The sequence below is a fragment of the Neolamprologus multifasciatus genome, chromosome 1 (genome assembly GCF_963576455.1).
Source record: "Neolamprologus multifasciatus chromosome 1, fNeoMul1.2, whole genome shotgun sequence".
In the NCBI taxonomy this organism is placed as follows: Eukaryota; Metazoa; Chordata; class Actinopteri; order Cichliformes; family Cichlidae; genus Neolamprologus; species Neolamprologus multifasciatus.
Window position 1 is genome coordinate 16,539,646 of NC_140439.1, and position 20,613 is coordinate 16,560,258.

At 37.9% G+C, this 20,613-nt stretch overlaps 2 protein-coding genes and 1 long non-coding RNA gene across 3 annotated transcripts; 1 reads left to right on the forward strand and 2 right to left on the reverse strand.

The window, feature by feature from the left end:
- Positions 1–657: 657 nt before the first annotated feature.
- LOC146525537 (uncharacterized) lies at positions 658–6,100 on the forward strand. Its single transcript, XR_014874115.1, has 2 exons — positions 658–2,446; positions 2,615–6,100. It is a non-coding gene; the product is annotated as an uncharacterized LOC146525537 (long non-coding RNA).
- A 5,028-nt stretch (positions 6,101–11,128) lies between these two features.
- On the reverse strand, positions 11,129–14,298 carry LOC146525538 (uncharacterized). Its single transcript, XM_085159193.1, has 3 exons — positions 14,166–14,298; positions 13,631–13,726; positions 11,129–13,549 (listed from the first exon to the last, which is right to left on the reverse strand). The coding sequence occupies exons 1-3, from the start codon at positions 14,271–14,273 to the stop codon at positions 13,229–13,231; spliced, it is 525 nt and encodes a 174-aa protein (XP_085015319.1). The 5' UTR covers positions 14,274–14,298; the 3' UTR covers positions 11,129–13,228.
- Positions 14,299–14,353: 55 nt separating this feature from the next.
- LOC146525539 (uncharacterized) lies at positions 14,354–20,573 on the reverse strand. The gene is made up of 4 exons (XM_085159142.1): positions 20,194–20,573; positions 17,913–18,301; positions 16,845–16,988; positions 14,354–16,752 (listed from the first exon to the last, which is right to left on the reverse strand). Exons 3-4 carry the CDS (start codon positions 16,845–16,847, stop codon positions 15,742–15,744), a joined length of 1,014 nt encoding a protein of 337 aa, XP_085015268.1. The 5' UTR covers positions 16,848–16,988; positions 17,913–18,301; positions 20,194–20,573; the 3' UTR covers positions 14,354–15,741.
- Between the last annotated feature and the right edge of the window lie 40 nt (positions 20,574–20,613).

Below are 20,613 nucleotides of genomic sequence, written 5' to 3' on the forward strand. Positions count from 1 at the left end.
GGCATCCATGAAAAAGAAGATTTATAAGGTTGAGGTGAGTTAGAAGTAAGCTAGCCAGCTGACATGATATATTTTGTACCGGCTAATGTATTTAATAAAACACACATACAACACCGCTAAAACAGTGGAAGTAAACAAAATTGAAAATCTCCATAACAGAGTTTTTTGGAGAGTTAGTTATGTTAGCCTAGTTGAGATTATCTATCTGCCGGGTGACTAGCTACAGTGTTGCCAGTACACACAGCAGCACTGCAAGTGTTTGTTAGAATGTTTAGGGTAAGCATTAACTTTCTTTCAATGTACGTGCATGTTGAGGGTCAGTCAGTGAGGTTCAGCTCCTGTGAGTGCCCGATTGGCAAAGATAAGTGCCATCATATGGCTGCATTGTTGATTTGGGTGGAGAAGAATGTGTATCGCACTGATGTGGAATGTGTATAGAAGAGCGTGAAATTATCCAAAGCAGAAGAAATTACTACTTTTCGCTACTCAGGTTAAACAAACCCCAAACCCCAGCAGCAGTCTATTGTATTGAGTGTCCACTAAAATTAAAATAAAAGCGTTCTAATATCTCACTTGCTTGTTTTTATTAAGGCATACATGTACACTATTTTTATTAATAGATATTTCGCTACTGAGGTTAAACATGATATATAAGTCACTTAGATAACTTCTAAATGTTAAGTTTGGTTTCTTTCAGTGTGTTATTTGTTCCTGAGTAAATCGGTTTGGCTGTGATTAAAGTTAAGCTTCATAACATATTACTCACAGTTAAATTAAAAGGGGACGGCAGTAAAAACTCCAGACATGTGACATCATCAAGTACGCTGGTGTTCCAATTGTACAAATCGCAAGGCCTCGCTCGCGTTCTCGGCAAGTCCGTACTCCCGTGCGTTCTCGGCAAGTCCGGTCTCACCGAGAACGCGAGTATGTACTCGCGTACTTAGAATTGAGAAAGGGCCATGCTGCTAGTGATGGGAGCCGAAAGATCTAAAGGGAGCTGGATCTTTTGGCTCCCAACTAATGATGTGCGGATCAATCCTGAAATATCGATTCCTCCGATACCAATCATTTATGTTCTAGAATCGATTCTCACATTAAAATATCGATATTTTAGTAATTTAGAGCTTATTTGTAGTTTATCATTAACAGGATCACAGTGGAAAGAAACTATAACATTCGGATTGTCTACATTCAAAGGAACTACTTCCTCTTCCGCCTTTCATAGTCATGTGCGAAATACGGCTGTATAAATGTCTCGCAGCCCCTTGGCGTGTGCACTAGGACTGGGTATCGTCACTGATTTCTAGAATCAATTCAATTCCAATTCCCAAGGTCCCGAATCGATTCGATTCACGATTCGATTTAATTCGATTCAATTTGATTCGAATCTGGGAAATTTTGACAGTCAGAAATATTATAATTCAGATCAGTACATTTACATATTTTTGTATCTATAAAAAGGAAGCTGACACATTATCAAAGGTGTAAGCGTCACAGCAGATGCCTTTGTGTCAAAGTAGCTGAAGATGAAACACAGAAAAACATGAAGGCGATTTTCCTGGCCTGGGATTTTATAAAAATATTCTGCAGTACATCAAAAACGAAAGAAAACCATTAATCAACACATGAACATTACCTCTGAAGTTACAGCGGCTTTATTAGAGACACGGCTAAGCGTTTTGCTTTTTGCATAATTTAAAAAAATTAAAATTTGTTCAGTATTGAACGGCAGAAATTAGGTTTTCTTTTCGGAAGTATATAAAATGAAAAAAAACGTCGGCTGACAGCGCTGTAAACAACGGTAGACTTGTGCGTAACAAGCAAGCGAATAATGCAGAAAACAGTACGGAGAGAGGGGGGAGAGCGAGAGAGCTGTGCATCGTGGTCGAAGCAAAATAGTAAAAGTAAGAGTGACAAACATCAAACATGACTATGTTTATGTGACGCGTAGTTTGGATCTTCTTTTGCTGCTGGTTCGGTCAATATTGTTTGGAGAGACATCAAACTAACAGCTTTAGAATCAGCTCATAAAGGGCGTAAACACAAAGCGCGGACCCGCCGACAGATCAGAATCAGCGAGCTGTCGGCTTTCAGCCCCGACTGTGAGAAAGGTGACATCTAACTGATTCTGATCTGCGGGTCCGCGCTGTGTGTTTACGTCTTTGTGCAGAATCCGTGTTCCTGCTCTCATTTACTGTCTTAGCTGTTTGGTGGTTGTTGAAATTTTGTGAGATTTCACCACAGATTCTGGCATTTCGGGCAAAATAAATTTATATTAAAAAATCAATTCAGGATTTTAATGAATCGATTTTACGTTATCCAAGCCAGAATTTTAATCGATAAATTGATTATAAAAACCCACCCCTAGTGCGCACCCACAACAATGGCTGAGTGTAATTGGAGTCATGTGTGGACGTATTTTACCTCCACAAACAGCTGAGACGTGGTTTGTGATATATGTGGCATATATGTATGCTCCAAGAGTGAGGTGTTGTGGCCATACTAGGGAGACATTCAAAAGGGCTGTTGGGTGTGTGTGTGATAAATACATTTTTCAGGGTTTATTTATCGGATAAAATACGTTAAATGTCACCGTTATTATTGGCTGGCCTAGAAACAGCGGGGGTGTCCAAATTCAGAGGCTGCTTCCACCTGAGGACCCGGCCTTCGCGGTCTAAAGAAAGCCGGGTAGTACATCACGAGCTCCCTCGGTGGACTGAAACTCTGCCGTCTGCTCCTTGCTATCTAAAATATAACCAGGCACTGACTTAAACTCTCGACCGTCTCACACTTCTGTTTAATCCGTTTTCTGTTTGACGTTTATTCAGCTGTGTGAAAACCCCAGAGGAAACCCACCTGAGGGATTAATAAAGTTAAATTGAATTTAATTTAATCTAATAACTTTAATCTCAGCCAAACCGATTTACTCACGAACAAATAAAACACTGAAAAAGCTGAACAATAACATTTTTAAGTTATCAAAGTGACTTATATATCATGTTTAACCCGAGTAGCGAAAGACCGCGGGGGTTTGAAAACGATGTGTTGATCGGCTCAGATATTTGAAGTTTACACAGCTACATTCTCACCTGAAAATATGTTAAAAGTTTTTTTGCAACCTAGCAAGAGAAATAAGAGTAATATTAAAACTAAGTAGCTGCAGTAGTAGTAGCCATTGTTGGAAACTGGAATTAGCTGGGCCGCGCTATAAATTCTGCGATATGGTTTTTCAATTTTGTTGTCCGGGTGAAAAATCTGAAAAAACTCGGGAGAATGGTGGCTACCGGGAGATTTTCGGGAGGTGCACTGAAATTCGGTAATCATATCACATAATATGACGAGCATATGTTGAGGCGACCTGAAAAGGAGGACAGGGACAGGTGCTGCTAGAGCGAGACAGACATCTCTCACGGAGTCCTTTAGTGCTGCAGGCAGGCAAGGTGTTAAAATAGCGCACCACTTTTTTTTTTATTTCTATATGATGAACTCTGCATTATTAAATAATAAGAACAAGCAATCTGATGTCTTCTAATCATTATGATACTATAATTTGACATACAATAAATAAAATACGTTTTTGTACAAAGTATCGGTATCGGATCAATATCGTCGATACCACCCTGAATATTACTTGGTATCGGATCGGAAAGGAAATCAGTGGTATCGCACATCACTACTCCCAACCAGCTCTTCAGGTTGTTTTGTTGCTTTAATTAATTTATTATTAACAACAATATGAAATTATGTACAAAAGGAATTACTAATGTAAAAATCATCAACAACATGGTTTTATTTATATATGTTTATATATAAATATATACGGTGGCCCCTAGAGACAAAGCACGTACAAACTCCAAAAAGCACGTACAAACTCCAAAACACATTTCTAGCGTTAACTGAACTTGGAAAACAGAGCTACCTAGATCACTTAAATTACACAATTCAAAGCATATGTGTATTGTTTGTGTATTTATACACAAGCACTCATATATTCAAATAATTTTTTAAAAAAAAGTTCATTTACCTGTTACTACCACATACCAAATCCGGTTGTTGGTACTTCCTGTACTTCCTGGCTTGTGTAGCCACTAGGTAAAAAAAGCTCAACATTGCGCCTAGCATCCTGGAGCACTTCTGTTGTGTTTTGTACATGTTTTGGAATTTTTACGTGCTTTGGAGTTTGTACGTGTTATGGAGTTTTTACGTGCTTCAGAGTTTTAACGTGCTTCGGAGTTTTTACGTGCTATGGAGTTTTTACGTGCTTCGGAGTTTTTACGTGCTTTGGAGTTTGTATGTGCTATGGAGTTTTTACGTGCTTCGGAGTTTGAACGTGCTCTTGAGTCTGTACGTGCTATGGAGTTTGAACGTGTTTTGGAGTTTGTACGTGCTATGGAGTTTGTACGTGCTTTGTCCCTAGCGGCCACCGTAAATATACTTTTATTTATTCACTCCACATAAAATGTAATAAATAAATCATATAATACAAAAACCAACTATTTACATTTAAACTTTTAACTATTTAAATTTTCAGCTTTTTCCTTTTAAACAAATTTAAAGTGAAACAACACAAAACAATGCAAACTGCAACACAATTAAATATAAATTAAAATTAAAAGATGCAGCACATTCTCTGTCATATGGACCTGCATAAATAAACTTTCTGAATCCTTTGTTGTGGATGATTACTATACCTTTCTAATGTGATGTTGCAACCTATATCTCACAGGGGCGAACAGCTGTCACTTCATTGTTTGGACTCCATGTGACTTTGTAATCTTCCCTGCCGATAGAGACCAAACTTGGGCTGTTAACACTGAAACTTTGGAAATGTTCTACCGGTTGTTGTTTTGCCTCATATTCTATCGCAGCTATGAATTCATATCTGCATGAGAAATGCATCATTCAAACTGTTTATAGTTAGTTTTAAAACAAATAAGTTGTTTTTTTATGATGTAAAATCCCGAGTATATACATAAAACAATCCAGAATACTTAGAAGTTATAAACAATAAAAGTAAACTTATTCAGCAGTTGTATTGCCTTCCAGCATAGAAAATCTCATACAGTGCACTAACAATTGTTGTAAAAATATTAGTTAGTGCAGACTAGTCCTGACAAATTTTGCCATTTGTCAGTTAGGTCTCTATTTTGGTCATTTACTCACACATAGGCTATGCATTTAAATGTATTTTCTTACACAAACATCGCTTTTCAGGTGTCATTTTTATTCCTCCAAGCGTAAAAAGCTAGCTAAGTTTAAGATATGGCTCTGTAGTAAGAAAACACAATGAAATCCATATCTCTCTCTCCATACATCACCGAAAACGTTAAAGCACTTATACAAATATGTGATGTCTTGATAAATCAAGCAGATATTTGAAGTTTACACAGCACCATTCTCGCATGAAAATATTATAATATATATATATAATATATTATAATAAATAAAATATAAGTTTATTTTGTGACCCAAAAAGAGTAATATTTCAAACTCCGCCACTCTGTGTTCCTCTGCCACTGCCTCATTTGAGTTTTGGAGTTTGGTTATGTAAATTTGAATGTGCCAGTCCTCACTGACAGCCAATTTAATAGGAATTAAGTAACTTAGCATTCCTAATTACCAAATGGTAATTTGGTCTTGACTTCTGCACTTCAATAATTATTTGAATAAAACAGCAATTAAAGCATTAAAACAGCAGGAATGTTAAAATGAATAATGAAATGAATTTGTTGGCTTCTTCAAAGGTACCGAATGAAATATTGTTTATGGACCTGCCCCCTTTAATACCTACAAAATATAATATTAAGCTGTGATCTTCATTTCTAGGTGTGTTATTACTGTTTAAACTGAAAAACATATATAACCTTTTAGCCTTCTAAAAAATAAAAAATAAATTAAAAACCGTAGCATATGATGCTGACCATACAGATAGGCAGTTGTTGACCTAGTGGAGGAATGTTCTTTATGGAATGTTTAAGTGCTTAAAAAGTCTGTTAAGCTCTGTACATCCTTAAGGATTAAAGAGTGTTTTATTAAACATGCTTTCTGTTTCATTTAATAAACACGGCAGTTTTATGCATTTCCAGCTATTTAATAGATTTTTTTTTAAAAATAAACACTTAGCACAGGAATACACTTGAGACTATAACTTTTAAATATCATATATATATATATATATATATATATATATATATATATATATATATATATATTACTTGTTATAAAATAACAAGTAATAAAAAAGTATAAATATATATAAATAAAATTAATTAAAAACAATTCTTTATAAAATATAATTTTGCATATTTGAACATTTTAATCCGTATGAACAAAATAAAGGAACTATATACATATTTTTTTTATTCTCTTTTTTTAATGTCAAGAATTTGTTTTCCTCTGATTTTCACACTGACGGTGACCGTGGCCTTCTCAAAGTCTTCCTCATAGGGCTTCCACGTTTCACCACCACCACCATTGATGGCTGCCATCTTATTTCTTTTGGTTAGCAGTGGTTTAATCACTCCATCTCTGAGATCCCAGCTGATCACCCTGAGCTGGTCGCCAAATTTTAACACCCAGATGTGTATGGGTGGGGGCCGGACGTACGGCGTCTCAGGCCGGTTAGTGGTTAACTTCATTAAGGCCATTCTGAAGCTGCGTTCTGATATAACGCAATAACACCTGTTGCTTTCATGCTGTCTCTTCACATTTTGATATGAAACAAACACATCATTAACTTCCTCAACCCTAAGTGTGTTTCTGAGGTTCCTGATTGAAATTTACATGCCCGAAAACATTACAATATATCTGTGAAAACACACAAATGTAATTCATGGCCAAATATCTTTTTTGGTTTTATAGATTTTGGGGGTTGAGAATTGGTTAAAAATGGCTCTTTTCATAGCAAACATAATGGGCCCTTACACTGGGCAATATGGCAGCCACTTAAGGCGAGAAGTGTACACTTAATTTTTGAGTTGAGCGTACTTATAGTTAAGGGTTCTGTTTCCAGTAATATTTGTGAACTTCTTCCAGTTTTAAAACATCAGGTGCTGCCTTATAGTAACCATCCAAACCTTTTATTTACCAGTTAGGAAACAATATTATCACCTCATTGTTTTTTTAATGTTACAAAGTAGGGCTGCTCGATTATGGCAAAAATGATAATCACGATTATTTTCACTGAAATTGAGATCTCGATTATTTGACGATATTTATTTAATAATAACAATGTATTGAATAATGACTTTAAAGATTGTCAAAAAATAATATAAAATAGTGTGCAAATACTGATAACAGTGCAAATGTTTGCAATATAAAAAATAAATGAAAAATGTAAACATCTATGTTTAGTGAACTTTGCAGTGATGCTCTGTGGTGCAGCTACGATGCCGTAGCACACTATGGCTGTGTCCCAATTCAGGGTCTGCATGCTTGAAGTACGCGCACTACGGGTACTACGTATGGCGCGTACTATAAGTACGAGAAGTGCGGAAGTGAGAGGCTTGTGAAATGGGACGGTCTAGCCCTTCGTTGCGCTGTTCAGGTTGCCTAGCAACCATGATACTAACCGCGAGAAACGTTACATACAGCTTTGTTTGACAGAAATGAAGGAGAAAAATGTTTTGTTGGTCATTCATTTTTGTCATGACATCACTTTGATTAGTTGAGTATCTGAGGCTGAGACCACGGGACTGTAAAACATGATTGTTAGGCTTTATTTCTGTACAGTCATTTAAGATTAGTTAGTAAATAACAATTAGCTAATGTTGTTCATGAGACTAAAATCATCTCACTGTGGTAATGTAATTATAATATGGCCAATATTATATTATTGTCAGATTATTATGATTTATATATATATATATATATATATATATATATATATATATATATATATATATATATATCGGCTTTAAAACCAAGTTAACGCTGTAAGTACAAACATCACTAATGTCACACAACTTTGCCAACATGTGGCCAACAGCAATGTTTTAATGTTCTTCGTTATTAAACATTCGCACATAATTAAGTGACGTCATGTTCAGTACTTACTTCTGACAGTTCACTCTTCGGCAGCTCCCTTCTGCCGTATTTTGCGGCAAAATTATCCACACCCACCGCCGCACTATGAATGTGGGATTGTGGGATATATGGGACCACGAAGCGTGCACAGGACCACGCTTGATATTTGGGGAAATCGACGGCGCATTTGGAGTATGCATTTGAAGTACACTTCGAATTGGGACAGCCGTCGTCGCGTGGCGGTGACGTAATCGCACTTGAAATGCGTACTTCAAGCGTGCAGACTCTGAATTGGGACACAGCATATGTCTACTTGATCCACGTCTGACTCCGCGAACCCATAATGTTTCCACATCACTGAAGTTTTTTTTACCTCTCCTTTCAACCAACGGCAGTCACTCTCCTCTCCAAATAACTTCTGCTTAGCTTTCCGAGCTTCCCTCGGGTCCTCTTAATCAGCGGTCCCCAACCCCCTGCCTCGGACCGGTACCGGTCCGTGAGTCGTTTGGTACCGGGCCACGAGAGTTGAGGCTCAGGTGTAAAATGTATAGTTTTCAGGGTTTTTATTGGTTTTCAGCATTATTTTGTTATCATTTTTATCGTTTACTCGGTTTTCCTGGGTCGTTTCACGTGTGTTATGAATAAATTTTCTTTTTTTCGGTACCGGTACTAGTTTTATTTTGTTGTATTTATCCGTGACACCTTAAAGGCCGGTCCGTGGCGCAAAAAACGTTGGGGACCGCTGCTCTTAATTGTTGTGACACGTGTTCGAAATGCAGAGAGGTGCGCTCAATTTGCCACACGGAGCAGCGCGAGAGTAAAGCACAAGGGAGGGGCTAATAATCGGCTCAGTCATTTTTAATGATCGTTGAAAGCCCAGATCGTAATCGTGATTAAAATTCGATTAATTGAGCAGCCCTATTACAAAGTGGTTTTAATGTTTTTAAAAGGTTTTAAACGTCTCTTAGAAACAGTTGGCACTGGCTCTCTCTGAGCCTGCCAAGTCAATCAGGCTCATTTTGGCAACACATACATTATTTATTTATTTTTTTTGCCTGTCCCGTTTGGCTCTTTTGCCATCAGAATTATTGTCTAAAGGCGAAGAAAGATGCCCAATGGATTTACTTTACCAAATGGACCATCCCAGCCTTGTCGTAATGGTCTATTTGACACATACATTATGATTGAGGCTGGCAGTTTTGTCCTGCTGTCTCAAATATATCTGGAGGAAAACAATAGAACAAAGTTCATTCAAGGTTATCAAGAACTCAAGTCTGATCCATTGTTACATGATTAGAGCAACGAGGAGACTTTAAAAAGACAAAACTTTTCTATTTATATTTAACATTAGGATTTATATCTTAATTTGTTTATGATTTCTGGTTATTTAGATTACTTGAAATACAGCATGGGAATGAGAAGAGGTGGCGTTCATATCAGTTGGGTGCTGCGTCCTGTTTCGATTGCCAGAATCCAAAGCCTCGAGAATCTCTCTGCACATCTGGGCTGTCAGTAAAAACAAAAACAAAGACGTGAACATACACAGAATGCCACACAGCGGAAAACAACTTACAGTGCACTGCTATCAAAATACATTTTGCACAGTAGCAATAATGATACAAGAATTAAGTGAAACATAGTCTAAAACTGCAAGATAATCTGTGATGCATCATATCTGCCCCTGATGAAATAAAACATACACCTAAACATGCTTAAAGCAGGAATTTTAAGCATTTTATTCAGACATTTACATCTCCACGCATTTCTGTGCCATATCATTATTTCCCAGTCTTAATAACGAGGCAATTAATTTAATTAGCTTTGTGATTTGCTTTCCCCTGCGAGTTCCTCCTTCTGCAACATAAGTGAGTTAAATTCCTCATTCACTGGATAAGCACCATCATGAAGTAGTGATTCTGGTTAGTCACATTGGCAGAGGAATCTATGTAAAGCACCAGACTGCTCAAATAAACATATAGTTGTGGTCAAAAGTTTACGTACACTTGTAAAGAACATAATATCATGGCTCTCTTCAGTGTACAAATGTACAAAGTCCAAAACACGTAAAAACTCAGAAGCACATAAAAACTCCAAAAACAAGCATTTTTGACAGATTGCTGAGCGCTGTGTACCACATAAAATCAGTTCGCGGTCAGTAAGCACAACCAGAACTCATACATAAGGCGCGCTGTCGATTTTTGAGAAAACGAAAGGATTTTAGTGTAACGTTAAAGTCCGAAAAATACGGTATATGAGTTTTGTAAGGTAGTTTGTTTCGGGGCAGGAGGCTGGGAGACTTTGCGGTCTGGGATACAGCACAGTTTCACACACTCTTCATTTTGCACTTTATGGCGCTATTGTAAATGGTGAAAATACTAGTAGTGCCAGCTGCACAGCGTCAACACGTTAACAAGGTAACCGCTAACGCTAACCGCAACGTTTTGACGCTGTGCAGCCCCACGCATGGGCCGATCCGCGGTAAGTCGTTAACGGAGATTTCCCGCGTTAATACAGTTATGGCGTTAACGTCATTTTAACGAGACTAACGCTGCAGCACTAAAATAGCAATCTCCAAATGTTTTCTTTTTACCGACCAGCTCCTCTTTGATAGCTGCCGTGTCCATCTTGTCGTTGCCTGCAGGTGAAGCGATGGGGGAGGGGGAGTTGAGTTCAGTGAAAGAGAGGCAAGGCAGAGTAACGCAGCATAGAGACAAAAGTGGACGAAAGAGCACCCAAGAGCATCTGGCTGCAGCCACTGGGGAGCGCCATATTGCGACCTCCACACTAACCGGAAACACGTGACCTCCACAGTAATAGGAAACACATAACTTCAGTTTAATCGACTTTGACAGCAAAAACTAAATTGTATTTTTGTTACTATTGATGCTGCTGATAAATAATTTGATTCTAATTGTTTTTTTAAACAATCTGGGTTTATTAAAAAAATCACCATCCCTCCAGCTTTTTCGTGGCCAAAAGTGTCCGTTTGTTGTGTTTTTGTTTCTTTGCTACTTTTTCTGCATAAAGTTTTTTCACAAATGTAAAATAGTCATTACTTTTTACATTTTTTAATCCTTCAAACACCCTTTTCTAGTACAATGCACTTGTTTGAAGACAACCTCAAAACTCACCATTTCATATATCAGCAGTGCTACTGGAAATTATTGTACAGTGGTCCCTCGCTATAACGCGATTCACCTTTCACGGACTCGCTGTTTCGCTGATTTTTTGATTTTTTTTTTTAACAGCAAATTGTTTTGTGCGTTGTGATTGCTGTAGACAGTGGCAGTCCTAGCCTGTTTGGACGTCCTGTATAAGAAGGGCCAGAGTCGACTCCACCTGCTGAGGAGACTGAGGTCCTTCGGAGTCTGCAGGACTCTGTTAAGGACATTCTATGACACTGTGGTAGCATCTGCCCTTTTCTATCCAGTGGCCTGCTGGGGGAGATTTCACACAACCCAGGATTCAAATCAAGAATACATAATGGGCTTGGATTTACATCATTATAAATGAAATGTGCTCTATTTGGAAGCAGCAGGGCCCCCTCCCCTTTCGACAGGTTGTGTGTGAGACTTTGAATCATCAAACTGTAGATTTTAAATTGTTATTGATCCCTTTACCCCTAGCCCTAAAGTGTATATTTATTTTCTTACTCTTCTTATATATATTGTTTGTTTACTTGCACTACTGTAACTGGAGCCTCGTGTCTCGTCTCTCTATATACTGGACCTATGTAGCGGAGATGACAATAAAGTTTACTTTGACTTGAGCAGCGAGCAGGTGCACCGAGGGCTCTCGCGCTCACTTTTCGTGTATAGAATTTCGATAAAAACATTGGTGCAAATTATAAGTCTGTATTATAATGTCTGGTGTTTTTGTTTGTTGGTTGGTTATTAGATGCTGCTCCAGCCAGTCAGAGAATCACCCCCGCCCCGCCCTCTCCTCTGCGTCGCAAGCAGCAGACGCACCTCGCAAACAAAGGGCGCCCTTACTCCCATCAAATGGGCGATAGAAAACCGATCGGTGCCTATGCCATTCCCAATATGCGCTGGCTGACGTCGGAGCAGCATGAGTACGAGCATTACAAGAGAATCTGCCCCTGATTAAATAATACATACACTGTAAAAAAAAACGTTGCGAAAACTTAAAAACTCAAGGCAACCCACTGCATTTATGTTTTTAGGTTCTGATGGATAACTTATAATTTCAAGTTTAGGAGCAAAGTTGCTTCAACTAATGTTTTTGTGTTTACAAAATTAATAATTGTTCTTTTTCTTAACTCATATTTTATTGTTTTGGCAACGTATTTCCTAAAGTTTACACAAGGTATTAGTTTTAGTTTTGACAACGTATTTTGTAAAGTTTACACAAGGTATTAGTTTTAGTTTTGGCAACGTATTTCCTAAAGTTTACACAACATTTTTTTGTTTGTTTTGCCAATCGATTTCCTAAAGTTTAGAAAAAGTATCTTTTATAGTTTCCATGAGGTGCTCCCTGTTGTACCAATGAATGTTTACAGAGTTGACTTTCAAATAACTTTGTGTTCAAACACAACTGCACCACTGACAATGTTGACTTTTGAGATCAGCCATTTTTAACATACTGACAACATTCAGCCACAAATAAAGTCCTTCCAAAAACACAAAAAAGTCAAATTTTTGTAACAAATGTTACTCATTCAACTTAAAGGTGTGGTATTGTCAGGCAGAATATCAAACCTATCTTGATATAGTCACTAACAAACAGATTCAAAACATCAGATGGCAGGATGTGAACAACTTCTATCTGGTTTCCATACAGCAAACAACTTTCAAACAAATTTTTCCACCACTTGTCTTTTAATAGTAATGGTATCAACACAAATTTCAGTATTGCGCCACATTTGTTATAAAACTAGTACAAATGTACCTAAAACCAGATTATAAAAAATGTTTAAAACAGTTCAAGTTAGAATAAACACTTTCAACATTTTTTAAAAACTTGTTATACATGAAATCTGCAGTCAGTCATGCAAGCTACATTAAGTAAAGTTAGAACAGAAGAGATTGATTCAGAACTTTCTGCACCTTACCGTTTTCTTAAAGCCAGAAATTAACCTTTTTCAGAGCAACTTACCACAAAACCCAAAAACTGTAAATCAAAACAAATTGCTGCATTCTGTTTGACACAAGTTGCATTTGAGTTGAACATGTTGTCAAATAGGTTAGACTTTGGTTAAGAGCTTGCTTTTGAAGCTTCTAACCCTCTGGGAACAGGTAGATGTCAACTCCATAAAAATGTGTTGCACAGCTTCAAATGTGTACTTGAGTTCTTTGGGAAACTCCATGTTGAGCCCATAAAGTAGGCCAAACAGGTAGGCAAAGGCAGTGGGAAGGTCTGGCAGATCATCAAGAATAATGTCCTCTTCCAAAACAATGGCAGTGTTGACCACTGTGGACTGCAAGTTGGGTCCCACGTAGTCCTCCAGAACAGTGAGGATGCCCACCGTAACACCTCGGGTTGCCCTCTCAACTGGATCTGTATCCTATGCAAAATATAAAAAAAAAACAGTACATACAAGTCTCTGAAAACCAAAACTGAAGATTGAGTAGATTTGCATGCTCACCAGACATATTAAGAAGAGTTTGGTCTCGTCGTCGCGAACAAATATCGGTAACCCTTCCAAACTGATGGTTCGTCGATGCTGGACTATGTTTGAGACCTAAAACAAGGAAATCAAATAAGACTCAGTCTCATTTATAAACCTACCATTTTGTTTTTAAAACACAGTAAGTGTTGTTGCTAAAAATACAGCCTTAAGAAATAAGATGTTGAAATGAGTTATTCCAGATAATTGCTCATGGTTTTGTCAGGGTTTTTTTGGGGGGGTTTTTAAGTAATTTTGATGTGCAACAAATGTAGCACACTTATTACAACATTTATAACAAAGTGCCATGAGTGGGATGAGAATTGAACTGTCTGTCATGACCTGCCATCTGCCAAACACACAGCGCTGCTTGTTAGCTTATAATCCCATTCAGGACACACTTTTTGAAATTTTTTTTTACATCAATTTAGTAAATATTTAATAAAGTATCTTTTGTTACAGTGGGAACTTTAGGTTCCTCATAAACCAGACACAAATACATTTTATATATTACCTGTTCATCAAACTTCTGCAACAGGGAATCCATGTCATTGCGGAAAGCAGCTTTTCTAATTCGATACAGCTTAATCAGCCGAAGTGAGTAAGTGTCGAGGGCAGTCATGAAGGTCCATGAGATCCTTGGTGGTAATGCGTGAGAATTCCGCACAAATCTACAAAGCAACAAAAAAACAAAATATAGAAGAAAACTTTTAAAAGGTACATTATATAAAAATCACATTGTTTTCAAATTTGGTTAAACAGCTTAATTTCAAAACATTTAGTTAGTCTCGGTTGATCTATTGGTCAGGCCTTGATTGGATTTAGTGGTGGTACAAATTATAACTGACGCATTTAAAAAAAAAAAAAAGAAGAAAAATCTGATCGGCAGATTTTACAGTAAGTCTATAGAATACCTAATCAAATGTTGATAAGACAAAATAATGGTTTCAATTGTTACAGGATGCATTGCAGAAAATAAATAAATAGTATTTTAAATTCAATGCAAAAATTTTATTAATTTTATAGTTATGTAAGAATGAAGTAAGAATAACATCCTGTGGTCAAATTTGGATACTTTCATAACATGCAAGTGACTTTCTCAATCCTGTTCTGTGAGTTTCATGGCTGTTGCCTGCTAAGGGTCACCACCAAAAGATTTTAGATGCCCAGTGAAGACAACTCATTGCAGTGACCGTGGTTCAGGGGGTTGGGAAGCTCATCTGTAACCGGAAGGATGCTGGTTCTATCCCCCAGCTCTCTCTGTCCTGGTCGTTGTGTCCTTGGGCAAGACCCTTTACCCTACCGCTTACTGGTGTTGGCCAGAGGGGCCAATGGCGCGATATGGCAGCGTCGCTTCTGTCAGTCTGCCCCAGGGCAGCTGTGGCTACAACTGTGGTTTCCCTGCACCGATGTGTTAATGTGAGAGTGAGTGAGTAGTGGAATTGTAAAGCGCTTTGGGTGCCCAGAGAAGAGGAAAATAAAAGCAATCCGTTATTATACACAGTAAGTTGACAAGTAAATAGATTTCACTTCAATAGAGTTGTTGGTAATACCAAAATTAGCTTCATATTTTTAGAGCCAACTATTTTTTTAGATTTTACCATTAGCATTGTTAGCTCAACGGTAGCCTTCAACCTTTTCTACAAGATATTGGAGTGATACAAACAGATGCTTCTCAAGGGCACAAGAAATGGAGCTCACGTTCATTTACTCACCCAGACAAGTTTCAAGGCATTTGGAGTTGTTCAGAAGAAATTTTAAAGGTCCTATATCATGTAAAAATCAACTTTTTGGAGCTTTTAAACACATTTTAAAGTGGTTTCCTTAAATTAAAAACCCTCCAGAGTGGTTTTTGGCTTAATTCAGGCATTTCTTAGTTGTCTCAGTGAATCCTTTCCCCATAACCGTGGCTCAGCTCTCTCCTGCAAAACGACTGACTCGTAACATTGGGATTAAAATTTCTTTCTAACAACTCCAAATGCCTTGAAATTTGTCTGGGTGAATAAATCAACGTTTTCCATTCTAGAAATAAGACCACACTGAAAAAAACCCCAAAAAAAACGGAAGTTTTCCTTTAAATATTTAAGAGATTATCTTACCTGTTCTTTCAAGAAGAGAGCTGGCCATCTGAGCTGCATTTCCTTGACCAAGGGCTGCATCTCCACAACTTCTTTCCTCCTGAGAGAGAATGTGATGTCCATCTTTTGGGTGATGAGTGCCATGTTCTTATCCCTCTTCTTCATTTCATCTTCCAAAATGCATCTTTCATTTTCAAGAGACTCATCATTGTAGTTTTCTGGGACATCAGGGATAAAGTTGACTTCACCTCGCTTTGGTTTCTTTAAGGAAAATCTATTTGAGCCACTGTCATCTTCTTCCCCTTTTCTTTTTCGATTGACTGCAACTTCACTACATCCAGCTTGACTTAGCTTGGAACGGTAGTTGCCAAGCTTGAACTTAATGCTTGTTGCCCAACCATCATATCCTGTGCCACTGCCAGGCTCTTTGAGGCAGGGATGTTTGGAAACTAGCTCCTGTGCAACAGATGTTATTTCATTCTTGTCAGGGTAGGCTTTGATTGCAAACATTTCTTGTGCCAGCTTGTCTAGAATTTCCATCTTGATGTCTCTTGTTACACTTAAATTTGCCCCTGCTTTCTCATATACCTCATTGCCCTTGCGAAGTTTTAACGCTACATCATAGGAAAAGGTTGGGATAGGAAATGGATTTGGCCACTGTGAAGTGCTACGCATGTAGGTCTGGGTGGATGAGGATGGGCTGAAAGAAGATGCTGAACTCACACTGGCTGTATCAATAGATGAGATAGCGCTATGATCAGATGGAGTCTGTGGTGGCGAGGCTGATGCATTTTCCTCCCAAATGAGGTGCAACACTGCCCGTCCAGCAGGTAGCTCATTAATATCCATCAGGTTGCAAAGTGCGTTCCCAAAATCTGGGTCTTCATATTGTATTGCAAAGTCACCTTCAAGTCCAAGGTTTGCTTGTAGTTCATCTTGAAGCTGCTTCACAGATTCTGGAACAGTGGACAGTTGGATTTTTCTGATAAGTTTTGGACTGACGTGGACTCGCAGTAACAGTGCCTGTGAAGACAAACCAAAAAAAAAGGGCGCAAGTCTAAATAATTAACGAATTCAAAGTAATCAACTGAAAACTATTTAAGAATAATACATACCATCACTTTCAATGCAGGAGGCACGTAACAGGTGTCACCATCAGTTGTCCAGCTACGCAGTATTCAGCTAAAGGGTGGTAATCATTCAAATCTTCTGGGTCAAGTATTTCCAGATCTTTGTAGCTGCTGTCAAGCTGATATGATCTGTAATGTTCCATAAACCAAGAGGAGAGCTTTGTAGCAACAAATGACACTTTCCCAGAGTCAGTTATTTATTGCAGTTATTTTATGAATTTTTCGAGATGTTCCTAAAGGGTTGCATATTTCAAAGTCGTCAAAATACAAAGCTAAACTAATGCAAGTATCTTGCAATCCTAAAAGCTTGTTGTTTTTGAAATACTGCCCATCTCTAAATGATCTGTAACCTTCACTAATTTCTTTATCAAATGCTAACTTTTCAAAGAAACTTTTCTCTTTCAATAAGTTCTCCAAGACCTGGTTTACTGAGACATAAACAAATGTATTTCTAGTTCTCGCTTTGTAGGTGTACTCTTTAGGCTCAATTACATGAAAATTATTCTTGAAATAAATAGTTCTCTTGTAATCAGTAGATAATGCACCTTTTGGTTCTGTTGAGATAATTAATGGGTTGGTTTTGAAAAGTGCATCATTTATATTTTTAATTACATTATCATCTGCCTCAATGTTCTGTTCAGCAAGCACCTCTTTGATTCTTTGAAATGAAAATTTTAAAATGTCACTAATTTCCTCAATAATTCCCTGCAAAGCACTTTTAGAAACATGTAACAATATTTGCATGCATAGAAAAAGTCTAGCTATTTTATGTTCAAGACATTGGTAATCTACAAACTCATTGTCCTCTTTATCACTTGCTGCTACACCTGAACCACTTGATAATGTCTCTGTATCTTTTGAGTTTTTGTGCTTTCTGCTTGTGTGTGACGTAAGGGTTGATAAATTGTTGGTAACATAGTCACATTTTTGGAAAGGACAGGATACAGTCTGATGGTTTTTTAAGTGCCTTAAAATATGTGAAATAAATGTATGCTGTGAACAGTTCTTTAAATTCACAAAAAAAATCACAAAAAAAATGTTGAGATCTCCTGCCTTTTCTTAGCCCTGTTGTGTGATCTGCTGAGGTGAGACTTCAATGCCCCTCGTGTCCTAAACGAACAGACGCAGTCACTGTAAACACAGGGCAAATGAAATCCTCTTCTATGTTGTAGCTGGTGATGTCTTAAGAGTACTTCTTGGCTTGAACAGACAAAAGAGCAGAACTGGCACTGCATACAAAAACTATAATGAGAAGAGAGGAGAGGACAGTGTCAACAATTCAAAAGAAACCTGAATTAATCTCAAATTACCAAAGTTACATTACCTGATATGTGTTTGGGGGCAGGGGGAGGCACTCCTGTTCTGATTCCTCTCCTTACCAACTCTTCGTCAGTCCCTCACAAATCAGGACAAGGAGTGGTCTGGAGTTGGCTTTTAATTCTCTAAATAAATAAAAATAGCAGTTAGTTTTAAAATAAAGTACCAGCTTCCTGACATTACTTAAGAATTTTTTTCTCCTGTCCTAATTGTTTTCACTAAAGTGAGCTGATTCTGCCTTGTAAAATAGTGTAAAACAAATAATTTACAAGATATACATTACATCAAATGTTTAATTAATTAAATGTTTAATTTATTATTAACAAATTGTATTCTACATGGAATATGTCTGTGAAGGTTCTCAGTCATCCAGGTCATCGTAGTCAAAGGAGCTTGCAAAGAAAAGCGTCTGGACTTCTTAGTCCTGGACCTTAGAACTGAAGAAGCTTCTCGGATGAGAGGTGAAACGTCTTCAAGTAACTTAAAGAAGTCCAGACGCTTTTCTTTGCAAGCTCCTTTGACTACATGGAATGCACCAACAGTGTACTGGGATGTATTATGTATGCCAAGGATACTTTTGGTTTTACAACTTAGAATGACAAATATTTGGATAAAACTCCTGAAGCATCTGTTTAAATTATCAGTGCATTTATTAATGATGCTCCATAAATAAACCAAAACAATGTTTTGTGCATAACAAAAAGCTCACAATTGTGCAGTCAAAATGTAAACTAAAAGATGCTGAGCATAATAACAAAGACAGATTTCGCAGCTGCTCTGTTTCCAAGTTCTACTGCGTGACTGACAGCCTGAAGTTTGAAATCCTCTTTGTCACCGTGTCTCTTACAGGTGGCATTTATGGTCCTTATACACATAATACGGTAATATTACGTTGAAGCAGAGTAGTATCACTCTGCCAGGCTCCTCGGGAGCCGTAATAATCCAACAATCAATCAAGCAGTGCAGCTTTATAGCTTAGCAAAGTTGTACCAAAACATTTTTGACTGATTTTTTTAAGCTGTGTACCACATAAAATTGGTTCGCGGTCAGTAAGCACAACCAGAATTCATACATAAGGCGCACTGTCGATTTTTGAGAAAATCGAAATGATTTTAGGCCGTGCGTCAAGGCGTTAGCCCGGTTAGCTCGTTAGAGCTGCCCAGCTCCACGCACGCGGTAATCCGCAGCAACTAGTTAACGGAGATTTGCCCCGTTAATGCAGTTATGGCATTAACTTTACGCTGACAGCACTAAAATAGTAACCTTCAAATGTTTTCTTTTTACCGACCAGCTCCTCTTTGATAGCTGCCGTGTCCATCTTGTTACCTGCAGGTGAAGCGATTGGAGTTGTGTCAGTGAAGGAGAGAGCCGAGGCGGAGTAACGTTGAGTAGAGACAAAAGTGGACGAAAGAGAGGCAAACTTGCGGCTCCACAAGTATAATTATATTGTAACATAGACTATATCGATATAAACGATATTGTTACATCTCATATCTCGTATAAAAATATATCAATATATTTAGAAACTCGATATGTCGCCGGTCCTAATCACTTGTTCATCAGTTTTGTTCCAGCTTCATTACTGGATGCATAGTTCTAATGCAAAGTTATTTTTAACTAGCAACAGGGGGGGGGGGGGGGGGGGGGGGGTTGCCGCCGTTGCTCATGAGCGAGACAGCCTATTTTGTTTCGTTGGGGGGTATGGCGGCCACAGACTGCACTTCATGAAATACACATAGGGGGTGTCGCGAAGGCTTGTCAGATATGAGCGCGCCTCTTTAGTAGCGATGTTTGTTGGATTTTCATTGTTTTGTGACATGGTACGTAGTTTGTGACATAGAATCTTAAATGATATAGTAAACACATACCCGTAAGCCACAAGGCTTCTTAGCCTAGAAAGTAATGCTATGCTAAGTTTCAGAAAAATACAAAGAACATCAGTTGTGATATTTCTAAAAGACAAATTGAGACTGTTCAAACATATACTGTCTGATATAATAAAAGAAACATTACTTGCCTTTAGAAAGTTGAGATGACCGATCTATCCAGCTCCTGGTATAAAAAGCCTCACGTTCTCATTAAGGCAGACGGCCAGGTGGCTTTCAGTCCTTGCAAAAGCGCAAAGTAGACCCCGTAGTATCCAAAAATATGAGATGCGCATGCGTGCTCAGGCACAGAAAGGCGCCAACAGCTTCAACTTATGTAAAACTTGAATTCATTCATTTTGCCAGCAATAAATTTCATCTGAGACCAACTTTTGCTCCAAAACGTTAAAGGATTAGTTGAAACCCTTAATGTATTTGAGTTTATGGGGCAACTCAACTTTTATTGTTGAATTGTGAAAGAAATAACTGTAAGCTCAACAATTGCAAGTTTGATTTTTTACAGTGTACACCTAAACATGCTTAAAGCAGGAATTTTAAGCATTTTATTCAGA

Bases quoted from the DNA above. Each gene is read 5' to 3' on its own strand.
- LOC146525538 (XM_085159193.1), bottom strand. From the start codon at position 14,273: ATGACTGCCCTCGACACTTACTCACTTCGGCTGATTAAGCTGTATCGA. The intron at 13,727-14,165 runs GTAATATATAAA...TCCTTGTTTTAG, and splicing joins TGCAGAAGTTTGATGAACAG to GTCTCAAACATAGTCCAGCA. The intron at 13,550-13,630 runs GTGAGCATGCAA...TATTTTGCATAG, and splicing joins AACTCTTCTTAATATGTCTG to GATACAGATCCAGTTGAGAG.